Source organism: Molossus molossus, unplaced genomic scaffold (assembly GCF_014108415.1).
Source record: "Molossus molossus isolate mMolMol1 unplaced genomic scaffold, mMolMol1.p scaffold_m16_p_3, whole genome shotgun sequence".
NCBI classification, from domain to species: domain Eukaryota; kingdom Metazoa; phylum Chordata; class Mammalia; order Chiroptera; family Molossidae; genus Molossus; species Molossus molossus.
Window position 1 is genome coordinate 83,569,321 of NW_023425366.1, and position 18,774 is coordinate 83,588,094.

Here is an 18,774-nt window from a genome sequence, read left to right on the forward strand (position 1 = left end):
CTGTCCATATTTTTTCAACAAATATTTATTTGTGTTTGTATGGCCCTGTTTTAAGCACTGGTAATATTGTGCCAAGTAAAATAGATGTTATCCCTGTCTTGTGAGTTTACATTCTAGTAATAGAAGATAAACAAATTATGTAAGATTGTGATTAGTCTATAAAGAAAAATGAAATTGTAATGGGATAAAGCATGATGTGGGGATGGAGGGGAGAGGCTATATTAGATAAGATCATCAGGGAAAGCTTTGTGGACCTGACATTTGAAAAGAGGACTGAATGAGGTAAAGGAGTATATGAGAACACCCGAGGAAAGAATGTATGGGCGTAAGAGGTGCAGGATCCCTCAAATGAAACCACACTCGGTGTGTTTAGGAATAGCAAGAAGGCAAGCTGAGTGATTAACAGGGAAGAGTGGCAAGAGATGAGGTCGAAGAGAAAGACGGGGCCAGATTGGGCCTACATGCCAAATCATGCAGCTCCTTCAAACCTTTCATTCTGATGACATCCCCAACATTCTTGCTACAAGAAGAGATATTTCTTTTTGAATTCTACTTGTATTTTGCACAATTGAACAATGCCTCTGGCCTCTGCAGAAGAGGCAGTGATGCTGTTTTCTGCTCAGTTATTTTCTTTTCCACCCAGTTATCTTAGGCTCTGGAAAGGTAAGAATAAAGGTAAAAGTGAGTGCTTCAATTTTCTGCAGCCTCTATACTAATGAGACTAATGATCAAGCTGGTTCTATTTCCTAAGACACCTGTGAAATAATACAACTCGAGAAGAAAAGCATTTCTTTTTCTCAGACATCCCACAGCCTTAATTAGAGGGATGCAAAGTTTACGTGAAGCCCACTAGACCACCTCTATTATTACGGAGAAGCATTTACATCTTTCCTGCCTTGGTTGAAATCTGTGTAATTATAGGAATCACTAGCTGTCAGTCATTGTTCTCTTTGTTGCCAAGGAGGAAAGAAAGGGCTCTTTGTCAGTGTGCCAAAACCATTATTTTGATTCCTGTGTGCTAAGTGGGAAAGATTGCTAGTTCATCCTACCACATATATATCGTGCTATTTTCTATGATTAATACATCTTAGTGTGCTTGTTTAAAATAATTTTTTACAGTAGTAAAATATATACAACAGAATTTACCATTTTAGTGTACAGTCCTGTGGCAATAAGTACATTCACATTGTGTGCAACATCACTATCATCCATCTCCAGAACTTTTTCATCTTCCCCAATTGAAAATTTGGAAGGGATTGTTCTCAGCTACTGTTTGTATTTCCTCAGACTGAATTGCCTCTTTTATTTTTATTCTCAAAGACTACAGTGTTTAAATTATGTGATCCTTGTTTGGGAATAAACTTACTTCTTATTACAAAATACAATATCCTCCAATATTCTTCCTGAGATTATATCTATAAGGAGACTTTTTTAGGAAACAGTGTAGCTATAAAACTTGCCCCAACTTTCTTTTTAAAGAATTACCTGACCTACAAAGAAATCTTTTTTAAGATATAGTTCATATGCTATAAAATTTACCTACTGAAAGTATATAATTCAGTGGTTTTTATTGTGTTCATTGTTGTGCAGCCATTACCATAATTTAAGTTTAGTACATTTTCATCAAACCAAATGAAACCTAGTACCCATTAACAGTTAATCTTCCCCCTCCCCCGGTTGCTTGCAACCACTAATCTGTTTTTTGTGTCTATAGATTTGCTTATTCTAGACATTTCATATAAATGGAATCATGAAATATGTCGTCTTTTGTGACTGGCTTCTTTAACTCTTAGCACGATATTTTCAGGATTCACCCATGTTGAAACATGTAACAATACTTCATTTATTTTTATGGCCAAATATTTTATTATATAGATATACCACATTTTGTTCATCCATCAGTTGATGGATGTTTGGGTTGCTTCTACATTTTGGATACTATGAATAATTCTGCTATGACATTCATATTGAACCCATATGAAATTTTTGTGTGAACATTTGTTATCATTTCTCTTGGGTGCAATTGCTAAGTCATATGGTAACTATGTTTAATTGTTTAAAGAACTGCTGGACTGTTTTCCAAAGTGACTGTACCATTTTACATTGCCATCTGCCATGTATGAGAGTTTTAATTTCTCCATATTCTCATTAACTCTTGCTATTGTCTTTTTTATTCTAGCCATTATGGTGGATGTCAAGTAACATGTCATTGTGAATTTGACTAGTGTTTCATTAAAAAATTTTTTTTCTTTTCTTTATTGATTTTAGAGAGAGAGGAAGGGAGAGGGAGAGAGATGGAAACATCAGTGAGAGAGAACATCGATTGGCCGACTCTCATGTAGGAAATGGGCACACGTGAGCATGTCCCCCAATGGGGATCGGGCCCACAACCTGGGCAGTCACTCTGACCGAGCACTGAACCTGCGATCTCCTAGTGTATGGGTTGATGCTCAACCACTGAGCCAAACCGGCAGGGGTGATTTGTATTTTCTTAATGACAGGTGTGATTATTGGCTATTTGCATATCTTCTTTGAAGAAAAGTCTATTCAAATCCTTGGCCTATTTTTAAATTGTGGTTTTTGTTTTTTTATTATTGAGTTGTAAGAGTTCTTTATATGTTCTGGATGCACATCTTTTATCAGGTAGATGATTTGCAAATACTTTTTTCCATTCTGTGGATTGTTTTCATGTTCCTGTTGATATTATTTGCATGACAAAGGTTTTAATTTTGATGTCATCCTTTGCTTGTGCTTTTGGTATTATATCTAAGAAAGCTTTTCTAATCTAAGGACATAAAGATTAATGACTATTAGTTTTCGTTCTTACATTTAGGTCTGTGATCTGTTTTGAGTTATTTTAAGTATGGTATGAGGTAGGGATCTAACTTCATTCTTTTGCACATGGATATCCAGTTTTCCTAGCACCATTTGTTGAAAAGACTATTCTTTCTCCATTGAATTGTCTTGGAACCTTACTTCTACTTCTTTACCTAAATTTTACCTTGTTTTTGAGTTTTCAGATCTTTTCATTTGCTAACGTGGTTCAGAGTCTCTCTTTAAGTATTTCAAACTCAGTCTGTCACCTTCTCAGCTATTTTTATTTAAATAAAATAATAGGATCTTGGCTCCTGAAACTGGGAAACATCTTAGTATAGTTGGTGGTAGTTTTAGAGTGTTAATAGCTGCCATTTATTGAATTCCTTCTGTGTTGTGCTAAGCATTTAAAATATATTTGTATATACTGTGAGGGGAAATAGCAGAGGGTTCCTTAAAGAAATTTAATGAAATATCTGGGCAAGTTCTAATACATTGTATTGTAGGTGCCCTCTTCCCTTCTTGTTTGGTATTTAAGAGTAGCCCCATCCTGATCACTTGTTCTTGATGCACTCAGGCTAAAGTGAGAACCAGCCAGACTTCCTACGTGGGAGAGGCCTAGCAAATAAAAAAAATGTTAAAAACACACTCATGGACTTTTCCTGATTTCTCATCGGTGGAGTGCTTTGAAGCTTAGTCCTCAGACTTCTTTTGTTTTTAGCACACAAAGAACTAATTATTTCCCATATGATCCTTGTTTTCCTGATTTCATTCTTTGTTCAAATTTTTCTTTCTGCCTCAAATGTTATACAACTTGACACTGTTCTTTGTGAGAGGGAGGGAGAGATGGAAACATCGATGAGGCAGAACATCGTTTGGCTGCCTCCTGCATGCCCCCCACGGGGATTGGGTTCACAACTTGCGCATGTGTCCTGACAGGGAATTGAACCGGTGACCTCTTGGTACGTGGGTCTGACGCTCAACAATTGAGCCACACTTGCCAGACAAATTCTACCTATTCTTTATGAACCTTCCTTAATGTCTGTCACTTTTCTTTGAAGATGATAATCTTGCTGCTGAAAGTAATTGTTCCCCTTTACTTCTTATGATATATTACTTGTACTATTAGTATGTTAGTGATTGCCCTGTAATTTTGATTATAAAGACATCTGTTTCTTTTTTGGAATAATAAAAAGGCAAGATATAGAACACTAAATAAAAGTGTAAAGTAGTTTTATTCATATTTTATTTTTTATATTAAGCTTTGAGAAAGGATCTCTTTCTTTTCTTTTTTTTTAATCCTCACCTGAGGACATTTATCCATTTTTTGTTCAGATAGAGTGGGAGGGAGAGAGAGAGAGAAAAATCGACATGAAAAGGGACACATCGAGTGGCTGCCACCCGCACAACCCATCCAGGGCCGGGGACAAACTGCAACCGAGGTACGTGCCCTTAGCGGGAACCAAACCCTGGTCTCTCCCGACCGCAGGCCAACACTCTAACCATTGAGCCAAATGGGCCAGGGCAGGATCTCTTTCTTTTCATTTTAGTAACCCTTGATAATCTGACATCGAGTGGAGTGAATGAATGCATTTTAAGAAAAAATTCTCCTGAGTGTATGTGGGAGGAAGAGATGAGGATAATTACATATTTACTGTTGGATTATGAGAAAGTTTTGGTTCTGAAGTTGCCTTTTATGACATACATAGGACAGTAAGAACATAGGAAAAGAGAAAATTTTATTAGTAGGTTACTGAATTTTTTAAATTTATTTTTCATTAATGCATTAGAAAGTATTTATAATGCCTTTTTTAACTCGAGTTGTCTTAGACTGATGTAATCTAGGAATTGTGACAAAGTGAAATATATCTCTCTTGACTTCAGTTATGAAACTACCATGTTAGGAAATCTGATCAGCCTGCATTTTGATTCTCAGTTTTATGGCATTGCTCCATACCTTTTAGTTCCCAGTATTGCTGTCAAAAAGCCTGTAACAATTCTGATTACTTAGTCTTTGCTTATGATCTGTTTTTACTGTTCAGAACGTATGTAGACTCTTGTTTGCAGTTTCTAAAGTTTCACAGACCCTTGCTATGAGTCAGTTTTTATTCTGAAAACTTGTCCTCCCTGCTTGAAAAATTTCTGTTTTCTGTGTTCTCTTTGTGAATCTTTTATTTGGCATTCCTCTGGACTATTCTACTTTTTTTATCCTTTTTCTTTTGTTTTCTGTCTTTTTGCCCTTTGACTATATATATTTTCTGGATGTTTTCTCAACTTTATTTTTCAGTTTTTCTCATGAGTGTTAAAATTTCTCTTTATATTTTTAATTTCCATGAGCTCCTTTTTAATCTCTGAATGTTACTGTTTTCTAGGATGCCTTTTTTGTTTCATAGTTGCATTATCTTTCTTACCTCTCTGATATTAATGATATATTTTAAAATGTTCTTCTCCCTATTTGGTTTGTTTCCTCTCAGTAGATTCCCCCCACCCCCAATTTTGTTTTTAGCTTTTTTTTTAGTTGTCCAATATCCTTGGTTGACTGCTCCCGTGTAAGGCTAGGATACTAAAAGCTAATTGGAAGCTCTGAATCCATGATTAGAGGTTGTCTATATGAGCTTTACTTGAGATGATCAGGCAGTTTAGTTAGTGTAAGAATTACAATTGGTGTAACAAGAATCTTCTAAATCTTAACACAATAAAAGTTTATTTCTCATGCACATAGACTCCACTATTGGTCCTTATCAGCTGGAACTTTCTATGTGGGCAATTGTTTGTCATTCTTGAGAAGGGATCAAAGGAAGTGCTGCATCTAGCTAACATGAAAGATTGCAAGAATTTTTATGGGTGAGGCTTAGGTGGTACATATGTTTTTAACAACTGGCTCACCTGGGAGGAAAAAGCTCTAATTTGTAGTGTTTGCTACATGGTGTAAGTATGCCTGTCATTGCCAATTACAGGCTACCAACATGATGGTCATGATGGTGCTGAATGTGCAATTTGGTTTTGAGTTGTGCCAGCTCTGGCATACTACTGCATCCACCAACTGCATTCCATTGGCCAGAAACGGGTTGTATAGCTTCCCCTAAATTCAAGGGAAATGGAAAATCTTGTTGAATTGTATTTGATAAGTAAAGCAACTGGATTTTGGTGAACAAATAACAAATAGTTTCTGCCATAGTTGGAACCTTCAGTGTCATTATCTCTAGATATAAGTAGAATTCCCAGGAGAAGTTTATTCCAGGCTTGTGCTGGGAGGGTGATGAAGGCCTGGCTGGAGGAATTCTGGAAACTGATTGAAGGAAGGGGTAGGGATTTCAGCATCTGATATATGCACTATTTTATTTATTTATTTATTTATTTATTTTTACTGTCCCCCTCCCCCACCTGTTTTCAGTATGGTACCTGTATTTGGTTTTTACTACTGCTCTAACAAATGGCCACAAGCTTAGTAGCTTAAAACAACACAAATTTATTAATCACAGTCCCATGAGTTAGAAGTTTGACATGGATTTTATTGGGCTAAAATGAAGGTATCAGCAGAGCAGCATCTCTTTCTGGAGACGCTAAGAGAGAATCCATTTTCTTGCCTTTTCCAGCTCCTAGAGTCCACCCATATTCTTTGGTTTCTGGCCCCCTTTCGTGCCCCATAGCTAGTTGCATAGCATTTCTCTGGCTTCTTTCCTAGTCATATCTCCCTCTGACCACCGCCCAGGAAAGATTCCTTGATTTTAGGGAGCCATATGATTAGATTAGGCCCACATAGATAATATGGGGTAATCACACCATCTCAAAGTCATTAATTTAATTACATCTACAAAGAGATTTATTCACAGGTTCCAGAGATTAGGATATTGTCATCTTTGGTAGGCCATTATTTTGCCTACAATACTACCCCTTGCTCTCCAAAGACCCTCTTTTTTTTTCTACTCCTGAGAATAAGCTTACAGACTTTTCTTGGGAATGGTGGAGGGAATATAGTGGTCTGTCTGTTTCTTAAACAGCCCTCCTAAGAGCACCAATTCCTGAGACTTTGACTATTTTTTAATACAAATTGGGTTAAATTCTTGGGTTTCCTGGTCACTGATTTAGGATTTCATTTTCTGAGGTTAACTTAGTACTTTACCACTCATTTTAACCACTTTCCAAATTTTGTTGCCCTTTTCTTCCTTTCCTACTTTTTCTCATTCTTATGGGTTTATGTCTTTTAAAAAAAGAAGAAACCAACCCTTTACTATTTTAGCTGGGTGAGAAGGCAACAAAAGTAGATATATGTTTAATCTACCATCTTAATTAGTACAGGGCTCATATTTTCAACTACTACATCATATTGTTTTGACTTCATTGCCTCTTTGTGTGTGTGTGTGCAAGATGACCTAGATATTTGATAAGATAAAGGGATGTGAATCCCATCTTTTAGATTACACATTCATTTATTTAGTACACTATGCCAGCCATTTGTTGAGAATTTCAGATTCAAAGAATATCTAGAGGAGCTCAGTCTGGTAGAATTCAGGTTTCTACAAAAGAAATTTGAATACTTTGTTATAAGTGTATAACAGGAATAGAAACAGTGTCAAGGAAGCAATGAAGAAGAAGGAACTAATTTTTCCTGGGAAAGTAAAAAAAGGCTTCACAGAAGTCATCATGTTTGAGCTAAGTCTTAAAAGGATGTTGGAGAATGGGTTGAGGAAGTAGGAAAATAGGAAGGGAGTGAATGGTGAGAAGTCCAGTGTGATTGGAGCAGATTGTATAGGGGAGAAGAAACAGATGATGAAATTTAAAATGTAGGTCGGGGTTAGATTTTGGAGAGTGTTTTATGGCATGGTAGGGATTCTGGACTTTATTTCAGATCGGATGGAAGTTGTTTGAAGGACTTTAAGAAAGGAAGTAACAAATTCTGTTTTTTTAGGAAGTAATTCTGGTGACGTGTGAGGTAGAGTAGAGAGAAATGTCACTGAGTAAACATTTGAGTGGTTCTTAACAGTATTCTGAGCAAGAATATGAATCTGAATTGAGATAATATCTTTGAATCCAGCTTTACTATTTCTGAAGTAGAATTAACAGGACGTGGTGACTGAATGGACATAGGAAGTGAAAGAAAAGTAACCGTCAAGATTCATGGCTTAAGAGTCTGGTGAATGGTGATGTTATTAACTGGGATTAGAATATAGTAAAAAAAAAAATTGGTTTTAGAAAAAATGTAATGTTTTTAGTCTTCAGCATGTGAGTTTCAATATAACCTTATGGGCTACAAGTAGAGATATGTATTTGGAAGATGGAAATATCTATCCCAACTCAGAAAAGAAGGTATCCTTCTTTTAGGCACTAGAGCTATGGGAGAATTAAAGATTAGGGAGATAATACCATGATTGAAGCCATAAGAGTAGGTAAGGTCATCCAAGGGACACAATTTAGCTCTAGATGAAGTCTAGAAGGAGGTGACAGTAAACATGAAGAAGGAAAAAGGCAACTGTTTCCTATGGCGCTCCCCCCCCCCTTTCTTCTCAGTTTTTTAAATGAAACATGGAATATATACAAAATAATATTTATATATTAAATATCTGCAAAATATGATAAATAATGCCCTAAGTACTGTGTTCACCACCACTTTTTAAGAAAAATTACCAGTGTTTTTAAAGTCTTTCTGTATCTCTCTTGTATTTCATCCTGTTTGCTTTTTATAACCAGCATTTTGAATTTTAAAAATCATATTTTATTCTTGATTTGCCACATATATTTTTTGTCCTTAAACAATGTTTTGTTTAGTCTTGCATGTTTTTGAGCTTAAAAATAGAATCATACTGTTTATAGTCTTCTGTGACTTAGTTAAAAAAAAAACCACTCAAGCCCAGGCCAGTTTGCCTCAGTGGTTGAAGTGTTGTCTCGAGGACCAGAGAGTAGTGGCTTCAATTTTGGTCAAGGGCATGTACCTCGGTTGCGGTTGGGTCTCTGGCCCCAGGACCATGTGGGAGGCAAGCATTGATGTTTCTTTCTCTCTCTCTTTCTCTGTCTCTCTCTTCCTCCCTCCCACTCTATCTGAAGATATATGGAAAAAATTATTCTCATGTGAGGATTAAAAAAAAAAACAAAAACAACTCAATGTTTCTAAGATCATCATTGGTATTTTATCTATTGTAGTCATTAATTTTTATGGCTGTGTAATGTTCAATGCACAAATAAACCATAGTTAATTTATGCATTCTAGACTTGATGGACGTTTACATTGTAGTTTTTTTGCTGTTAGAAATAGTGCTGTGCCCCGCCAGTGTGGCTCAGTGGATTAAGTGTCTTCCCATGGACTGAGAGCTCCTGGTTCAATTCCCAGTCAGGGCACATGACTGGGTTGCAGGCTCAATCCCCAGTAGGGGGCTTGCAGGAGGCAGCTGATTGATGTTTCTCTCTCTCAAAATAATCGATAAAAACATATTTAAAAAAATAGTAATGTAATATTTTTTTAAAAAAGATATAGTGCTGCTATAAGCAGTCTTGCAAACAACTTTTGTAATCTCTCTAGGGCATAACTAGGAGTTGAATAGCATTGTCCTAGGGTACTGGCATGTTCAGCTTTACTAGGTAATGCTAGTCTGTTTTCAGAAGCAGTTGTACTAATTTACAGTTCTTCTAGTATTGTATAAGTGCTTTGTTGTTCCACATTCTTGACAATACTTGATATTATTAGACATATTTATATGTCACCATTGATAGTATGGCTACTTAATGTTGTGATTGTAGTTTTAATTAGCAAGGGATTTTTTTTCCCTTTTTTCTTTTGTTCCTGTGAGAACATGATTATCTTTCATAGTTTATTCACCATTCTGGTTTGCATTTTTTGTTGTTAATCCTTACCTGAGGATATTTTCCATTGATTTTTTTCGATAGAGTGGAAGGGAGGGAAGGAGGGAGGAAGGGAGAGAGAGATAGAGAGAGAGAGAAAGAAACAGTGATGTGACAGAGACAACATTGATCAACTGCCTCACACATGACCCTGACAGGGGCCAGGATTGAACATGCTACCCAGGTACATGCCCTTGACCAAGAATCAAACCCCGTGACCCTTCAGCTAGTGGGCTGATGCTCTAACTGCTGAGCCAAACCAGCCAGGGCCCCATTTTTAAAAAAATTAACTTTATTGAGGTGACAGCGGTTAAAAGGATTATATATATAGGCTTGAAGTCTACATTTCTGTGATACATGATCTGTATTAATGCACCCTGGCTGAGTAACTCAGTTGGTCAGAGCTTTGTCCCAGTACACCAAGGTTGCAGGTTCAACCCCTGGTCAGGGCACATACAAGATTCCATTTTCTGATAACATATAAAGATGAGTAAGATGGATGGTCTCTTACCTCAATTTGCAGTTAGTTAAGCTTACTTAATTAGAAGCTCCAGACTTTTCTTCCATTAAAATATAGATTAGCTATATTATTTATAACTTCTGTTTCAGTTTACTCATTTATAAGACAATGGGTTTTGACTAGCTAATATCTAGCATCCCTTTTACTAGTGTCTATAATTTATCTGTCTAATATTTTTCTTGTTGGTCTTGAAACTTAAAATAGGCTAGTTATATTGTAGTGATAAACTTTAAAGTACTGATTTTGGTTTAGTATTGTTTTTCATAAGAAAATGTTGAGTTGTTTTTTTTTTTTCCTGTAAGATGTGATATATTAGTTCTTCAAGGAACTCACAGATGAATTTCCCAACAGATATCACTACCTTTTACTTAAAAATTTTTATTATTTTTTTATTTTTAAATTACTGTTGACATACAATATTATATGAGTTTCAGGTGTACAACATAGTGACTAGACATTTATATAACTTATGAGTGACCACCCTGATAAATCTAGTATCCATCTGACATACATAGTTATTATAATATTATTTTTTATTATTTTTAAATTTTCATGTTTTTTATTGATTTTAGAGAGAGGGTAGGGGAAGAGACACACAGAGATATAGAACATCGATGTATGAGAGAAACATCCATTGATTTCCTCCCATATGTGTCCCCACTGAGAATTGGACCTGCAACCTAGGTATGTGTTCTGACCAGCAATCGAACCAGCAACATTTCGGTGCATGGGACGATGTGCCAACCAACTGAGCCACACAGGCCAGGGCAACTATATTATTGACTATATACCCTATGTTACACGTTATATTTTTATATCCCCATGGCTGTTTTGTAACTACTTATTTGTACTTCTGAATCCCTTCCCCTTTTTAACCCATTCCCCTGACCCCCTTCTCATATGGCAACCATCAGAATATTCTCTGTATCTATGAATTTGTTTGTTTTATTTGTTTTTTAAATTTCACATATAAGTGAAATCATATGGTATTTGTCTTTCTGTGTCTGACTTATTTCACTTAGCATAATATTCTCTAGAGCCATCCATGTTGTCACAGATGGCAAGATTCATTATTTTTTATGGCTGAGTAATATCCTATTATATATATGAACCACTTTTTTTCCCCTTTATTGTTTAGAGAGAGAGATGGAAACATCGGTGAGAGAGAACATCGATTGACCTCCTCCTGTATGCCCTCCCCCCCCCCCCACACACACACACTGGGGATTTGGCCCATAACCTGGGCATGTGTACTGACCAGGAATCGAACCAGTGACCTCTTGGTTCATGGGTCAATGCTCAACCACTGAGCCACACTGGCCGGGCTGTACCACTTCTTTATCCATTCATCTATTGATGGACACTTAAGCTACTCCCATATCTTGGCTATTGTAAATAATGCTGCAGTGAACATAAGATTTTTTATATTTTTTTGAATTAGTGTTTTGGGTTTCTTCTTATAAATACCCAGAAGTGAAATTGCTGGGTCTTTCTTTGTCTCTTGTTATAGCCTTTGTTTTAAAGTCTATTTTGCCTGGTATAAGTATTGCTACCTCAGCTGGGTTTTTTCCTTCCCGTTTTCAGGAACTATCTTTTTCCATCTCCGTACTTTTGGTCTTTGTGTGTCTTTCCACCTGCAGTGAGTCTCTTGTAGGCAGCATATGTAAGGGTCTTGGTTACTTATTCCTTCAGCCACAGCCAGGTTTGGTGGTGATAAATTTCTTCTGCTTTTTCTTGTCTGGGAAGTTCTTTATCTGTCTTTCAAATCTAAATGGTAGTGTTACTGGGTAGAGTAATATTGGAGTAGGCCTAGCTTTTCATCACTTTGAATATCACATGCCAATGTCTTCTGGCCTGAAATGTTTCTGTTGAGAAATGTGCTGATACTCTTACGGGAGCTCCCTTGTAGGTAACTATCTGTCTTTCTCTTGCTGCTGTTTAGAGTCTCTCTTAGTCTTTGCCTTTGTCATTTTAATTATGATGTGTTTTGGTGTGGCCTCTTCAGGTTCATCTTGTTTAGGACTCTGTGTTTCCTGGGCTTACATGTCTATTTCTTTTGCCAGGTTAGGGAAGTTTTCAGTCATTATTTCTTTAAATAGGTTTTTAATCTCTTGTTCTTTTTCTTCTGTTTCTGGTACCCATATGATGTGAAGTTGGTACACTTGAAGTTGACCCAGAGGTCCCTGAAACTATACTTGTTTTTTTGGAATCTATTTTTCTTTTTACTATTCTGATTAGGTGTTTTCTACTACCTTTTCTTCCAAATCACTGATTCATTTCTTTGCATCATCTAATCTACTATTGATTTTCTCTAATGTATTCTTCATTTCAATTATTGTATTGTTAATTTCTGACTGATTCTTTTTTATTTTTCTTTCTCCATTTTTAGGTTTCCTATCTCTTTGTTTAAGTTCTAACTGAGATCTTTGAGCATACTTATACCCTTATAACCAGGGTTTTGAACTTGGCATTAGTGCCGGGCTTGGGGCAGCTTAGCAAGAGGTACGTAATATAGAGAGGCCAGATGCTGCTTGTTTGGGGTTTGTGAACCTTTAAGAGATTTTGGGGTCCGGCCAGTGTGGCTCAGTGGTTGAGCAGTGACCCATGCCCCAAGAGGTTGCTGGTTCGATTCCTGGTCAGGACACATGCACGGTTGGTTGTGAACCAGATCCCCAGTAGGGGACATGCAGGAGGCGGTCAGTTGATGTTCTCTCTCATCAATGTTTCTATCTCTCTCTCCCTCTCACTTCCTCTCTCTTTCTCTCTAAAAATCAATACAGAAAAATTAAAAAAAAAAAAAGATTTTGGGAAAGTCTGAAGCATGAGCCAAGATAGGCTGTTTGTATGGAAAAGCCATTGGAAGCAGCTTAGATGAGCCTGCAAGTTGAGTGAGGTGGGGGTCTCAGGAAATCACCAGGGTTGGGCAAACTGTATTAGCTAGATTGATGGAGGCACAGATGTAGCATCCACCTGCAAGTGCAGGCTGAGTCAGGAGAGGGGTCAACAAAGGAACAGTGGCCTCTGCCAGCACTTCTGTCTGGGTGAAAGCTGCCCCTCCAGCCCTCACTCTTAAGCCAGACAATTCAGTTCCTCCCCATATGTCCCTAGAACCTTTCAAGCTGCATCCCCAGAGTGAGTGAATCTATCAGCAAGTAAGCCTGTGTGTGGGCCCTATAAGAGGAATGCCTGGAACTCTAAAGCACTCCATCTCACTCAGCCACAATCCCCTATGGTTTTTACAGCATGAAGTCATGGGGAGTTCTATTCCCAGCCCTGGAATCCTGGTCTGGGGAGTCTGGTGTGGGGCTGGGACCCCTCCCTCCTCAGGGGGTACCTCAGCAGCTGAGATATCCCTCTTGATTTTTAGCCACCACATGTAATGTGGAACCAGCCCATTTAGCATCTCCACCCCTCCTACCTGTCTCCATGTGGCTCCTTTGGTGTATCCTTCGGTTTAGGACTTCTGTTCAGCTACTCTTCAGGAGGTTTTCAATGATGATTGTCCTGTAGTTTAGTTATAGTTTTGATGTGGTCATGGGAGGAGGTGAGCGTAGTGTTTACCCACTCTACCTTCTTGACCAGAAGCCTATTTTTAAAATTTTTAAATGCTGTTAAATCTATAAATTCAATTCTAACATATATGAATTATTCTTTCTCAGAGTGAAGATACACAACAGCAAATCATCAGGGAGACATTCCATTTGGTATCTAAAAGAGATGAAAACGTTTGTAATTTCTTAGAAGGAGGATTGTAAGTAAAGTATTTCATAGACAATTCTAATCTTTGACTATATGATTGAAATATATATTGTTTAATCTGCTTATGCTTAAAGTTTTCTAATTTTAATTAATTGGATCAGGTGAATTAATTGCCATCTGTTAGCTATAGATGTAACAAAGAATTTTTTAAAAATATGTAACCTTGTTTCTTCTTTTTAAGAATTTTGTAAAAGTATTTTATATAAAGATAATATATTCATATGGTGAAAATTCAACATTACAAGGGAAGTATAAAATGTCTATCAAGTCTCTCTCTCCCCCAATTTTAGTCCTTCTTCTCCATTTCTTGTGTATCTTTCTAGTAAATTTTGCATTGACTGACATATAAAAGTATGATTTTAAAATATTTTACCTGCGGGATCAAACTGTATATGCTAGTTTGCATGTTGCTTGTTTTCATTTAGTATTTTGAAAAACTTTGCATATATACATATCTAGAGCAACCTCATTCTTTATAATGACTACAGGTTATTCTTTAGAGTGAATGGACCTGTTTATTAAATTTTAGATTACATACTTTATTTTATTTTTACAAACTGGACTGAAGTCTGCTTTTCAGATATATGTCTGTATGTGTGTACATGTATATGTATAGGCATATCTGTATATAGATAGCTTAGAATCCAGCTGTTTTTCTATTTTAAATGACTAAATAAGAGTTACTTATAATTTTTACAGTGTTATATGTCAAATATATTGCAATAAAAATAAATTTAGAATTAAAATTACTTATAATTAACTTGCCAACTATTACAAATACTTTTAAATTAATGGGTTTCATGTAAATAATTTGCTTTCAAATAGTTTCATAAATATTTCCCCATGTTTATATAATTAATTATTTTTTTATTTAAATTAATTAATTTATTTTTGTTACAGATGCTTCTCCTTTTCCCCCCACTGATTCCCCCCTCCCTATTCCTCCCGCCCTTTCCCCAGCTTTGTTGTCCATATAATTCATTTCTTAATCAGATATTTTCTTATTGACAATTCAAAAACTGAACTTGGAGCCCCATTATGAATAATCATAGGTTAGTCAGAGAAACCTACACTTTTGTATTTTAAGGTATATGATTCATATTATGAAAAATAGGATAGTAGAGAAGATTCTTATTTTTTCTGAACATAAATTACTTTTTGTCTTATAGAAAGTTTACTTTCATGTCACAAAAGGTTATATATTACGCTGCACTTAAATTGAGAAATATTTATGAATTTTGCTATTACTCAAGCCTACCAATTTAATAGTTGAGGCAGTTGCACCTGATTTCTGTTTTCATAATTTAATCGTATTTTTCTTATTTCTCTTAAACTTTAATTTTTTAAATATATATTTTTTTATTCATTTTAGAGAGAGGAAAGGAGAGAAAGAGAGTGAGCAACATCGATGAGAGAGAACATCAATTGGCCTCCTCCTCCATGCCCCGCACTGGGGATTGGGCCTACAGCCTGGACATGTTCCCTGACACAGAATCGAACCAACAATGACCTCTTGGTTCATGGGTGGATGCTCATCCACTGTGCTACACTGGCCGGGCTCTCTTAAACTTTTATAGTTCAGTTGTTTTTGCTATCATTGTTACCTCCTGTCATATTAGCCTCTTAATCTCTTATAAGAAACTTACCACCCAGCATAGTGCACTGCATGTGATAGATGCACAAGAACCTGATTGATCTAACCAGGGCACTATTTCAACTAGAAACTGTGGCTTGTTATGATTATTCTTTTCTAACCTTATAAAAAGTAGAAAGCAAATATTGCATCAGAGGTGAGGCTACGCATCTGGTTTAGTCCTTGTTTTGACACTAACACGTTGGTATTGGTCAGGTAACTTAAATTCTTGTACCTCAGTTTTTACCTGTGTAAAATGAGGTATTTGGACTAAGAAGATTTCTAACGTCCTGTGGTTTTATATAGCGTATTGCATTCCATACAAGAACTTATATCAGTATTGATCAGTACTGTACTGTAGTTTAAAGATGAGAGTATATTTTTAAAGGATAACACATACTTGCCATACTACATACTTGCTTTCTATTACTAACATCAATAGCCATTTTGAAACTTTCAAAATTTTGGTCTTCTTTGAAATACAGCCAAACCAAAGTTTAAGTCAACCTCTAAATTGCTGATTTTGGATCAAGCGAAGCCTGCTGCTTGTGCTTTTTTTGTTTCTTTCAAGGAACAGTTGTAATCATAACCTATAAAAATAATCTCAGAGAATCTTTAAGATGCACATAACATATTTTTAATTGAATCGTTTCTAGAAATATATCTAGCATGTAAAAAAATTTTGTCAAAGATTATTTTCCTTTTGATATTAGAGAACATAAAGATAGTGCATACTTAGAGAAGTTGTTTCTACAGAACTTATAAATTCAGTGTTACTTTTATTGAGTAAGTAAAAGGTGCCGTTTCCCCTTGTTTTATTTGAGTGTTCAGTTAGCTTTAATTACACTTAGTCTTGATTTTATCTTGGTTGAACAAACTAATCATTGTAAACTTAACTATGATAGCTAAGCTATTTAGAACAATATAAGATGTTTGGAAAGATTATTTTTAAAATGTTATAATTCTAATCATTATAAATAAAAACATTTGATGAAAGAATTGAGTATCTCTTAGTTCAGTTTTTTTTTTTTTCTTTTATATTTCTAAACAAAATGTATTTTGGGAGACCTTGTTGGGAAATCCGTCCAAACTTAAGAAGAAATGTCATCCTTTTTTTTTTTTTTAATGTTTTTATTTGATCTTTAGAGAGAGAGAGGAAGGGAGAGGGAGAGAGAAACAGTAAAGAACGAGAAACATTGATTGGCTGCCTCCTGCACACCCCCTAATGGGGAATCTAGCCCACAACCCAGGCATATTCCCTGACCAGGAATTGAACCAGCAACCTCTCAGGCCCGTGGGTCAATGCTCAACCACTGAGCCACAGTGGCCAGGCCGAAATGTCATTCTTTTTTTTTTTTCCTTGTTTCTAATCAGTTATTTAAGATGTATAACTTACTGTGACCTATGGAATTAAATTTAATAAACACTTATAGATGCCCTATGATCTGATTTCTGCTCCCTTTCTAACTTCATTGCTTACTAATCTTTCTTGGTTTACAGGCCATCTTTCTCATCCCTGAACATCCATATTTCATTGTTGGTGAAACGGCCTTTTTATTAGTTGTTACCTCTGCCTGAAATGCTCTTCTTTAAATTTTGTCATGGCTGGCTCATTATCATTAGATCTTGGCCTAAACGTAACTCTTAGCATTTAATTTGAAGTAACAAATCCATCAATATAGTATCATCCTATTTTGATTCTCTATGTAGTGCTTTCCACTCTGATAATTATTTCTTACTTGTTTGTTTATTGCACCTTACCCACTCTCAGTGCCTGACACACAGTAGGTACTCAGTAAGTAGATAGTTGAATGAATGAATGAATGAATGAATTAAAATGAAGTACCAACATCTTCTACTTGACATTTTTGAAGAAAACAACTATTTTAATTTACTTAGTCTCTGATACAAGTTCACTTGAATGCTTTACCATTAAATGTTAACTTTCGTTTTATGAAACATTTTTAAGCAAATTGTCAGTCTGCTTAAGCTAAAAATGTTTTTATTTTGTTCTTATAATGTTCTAATTGTTTTGTCATTTAGATTAATTGGAGGATCTGACAACAAACTGATTTATAGACATTATGCAACATTATATTTTGTCTTCTGTGTGGATTCTTCAGAAAGTGAACTTGGCATTTTAGATCTAATTCAAGTAAGTTAATATTTGCCTTACCTTAAATAACAATTTTCGACATTTTTATTTTTAAGAACTTATGTATTGTAAATTTTCTAAAATGATGTTTTGTTTGGTAAGAAATGAAGTGTTCCATAGTAGGTATTGGGTGGGTAAAAGAGAGAGGAGAGATGAAAAAACACGTAGACTAACTTAATCTGATTAAGACTAATCACAGCTAATTTCATCACGCTCCTTTTTTTTTTGTTCATGTAAGTCACCACGAGAAGTCCAAGACTCATGGGTCTTTTACCATGTGTATCCAGATTTGACCCCAAAACCCACTACTCTCTATGTCCTGAAAATCTTTCATAATGTTCCTAGAGCTGAAGGTTAGTCATCAGCAAATTTCTCATTATATTCAACCACTTCTTTAATATTACCATGACCATTACCTTTTTGCTCTAAGTTAAATCTGGTTTCTTTTTTTTTTTTTATCCTCACCCAAGGATATTTTTCCATTTTTTTTGTACAGATAGAGTGGGAGGGAGAGAGAGAGAGAGAAACATCGACATGAAGGGACACATCGAGTGGCTGCCACCCGCACGACCAACCAGGGCCGGGGACAAACTGCAACCGAAGTACGTGCCCTTAGCGGGAACTGAACCCAGGTCTCTCTGGACCGCAGGCCGACGCTCTAACCGCTGAGCCAAACCGGCCAGGGCTAAATCTGGTTTCTTGAATGACATTACTTGCAACCCTCTCCAGTGGTAGCAGTTTTCTCTCATACTTTCTTTATACTATACATTGAGCCTGGAGGTGTTCTCCTTGTGTCTCATCGCTTTTCCAGGTCATTATCTTTTCTTCTTTTTTTTAATATATTTTTATTTTTTTTTAAATCTTTATTGTTGAATGTATTACAGATGTTCCTCATTTTTCTGCCATTGACCCCCTCCTCCCCACTCCCACCCCCCTCCCGCCTTTTCCCACACTGTTGTCTCTGTCTATTGGTTATGCATATAAGTTCTTTGGTCTATTTCTTCCCACCCCCCAACCTCTTTCCCTCTGAGGTTTGTCAGTTTAGCAATGAATTTGTAC

The 18,774-nt window shown here is 36.1% G+C and overlaps 1 protein-coding gene across 2 annotated transcripts in view; it reads left to right on the forward strand.

The window, feature by feature from the left end:
* The window catches only part of AP3S1 (adaptor related protein complex 3 subunit sigma 1), a 61,249-nt gene that overhangs the window by 7,353 nt on the left and 35,122 nt on the right, over positions 1–18,774 (forward strand). For both annotated transcript variants that reach the window (XM_036279508.1, XM_036279509.1), the window contains exons 2-3: positions 13,828–13,919; positions 17,604–17,715. In XM_036279508.1, the coding sequence (XP_036135401.1) occupies positions 13,828–13,919; positions 17,604–17,715 (204 nt within the window). The remainder of the gene's footprint in view (positions 1–13,827; positions 13,920–17,603; positions 17,716–18,774) is intronic.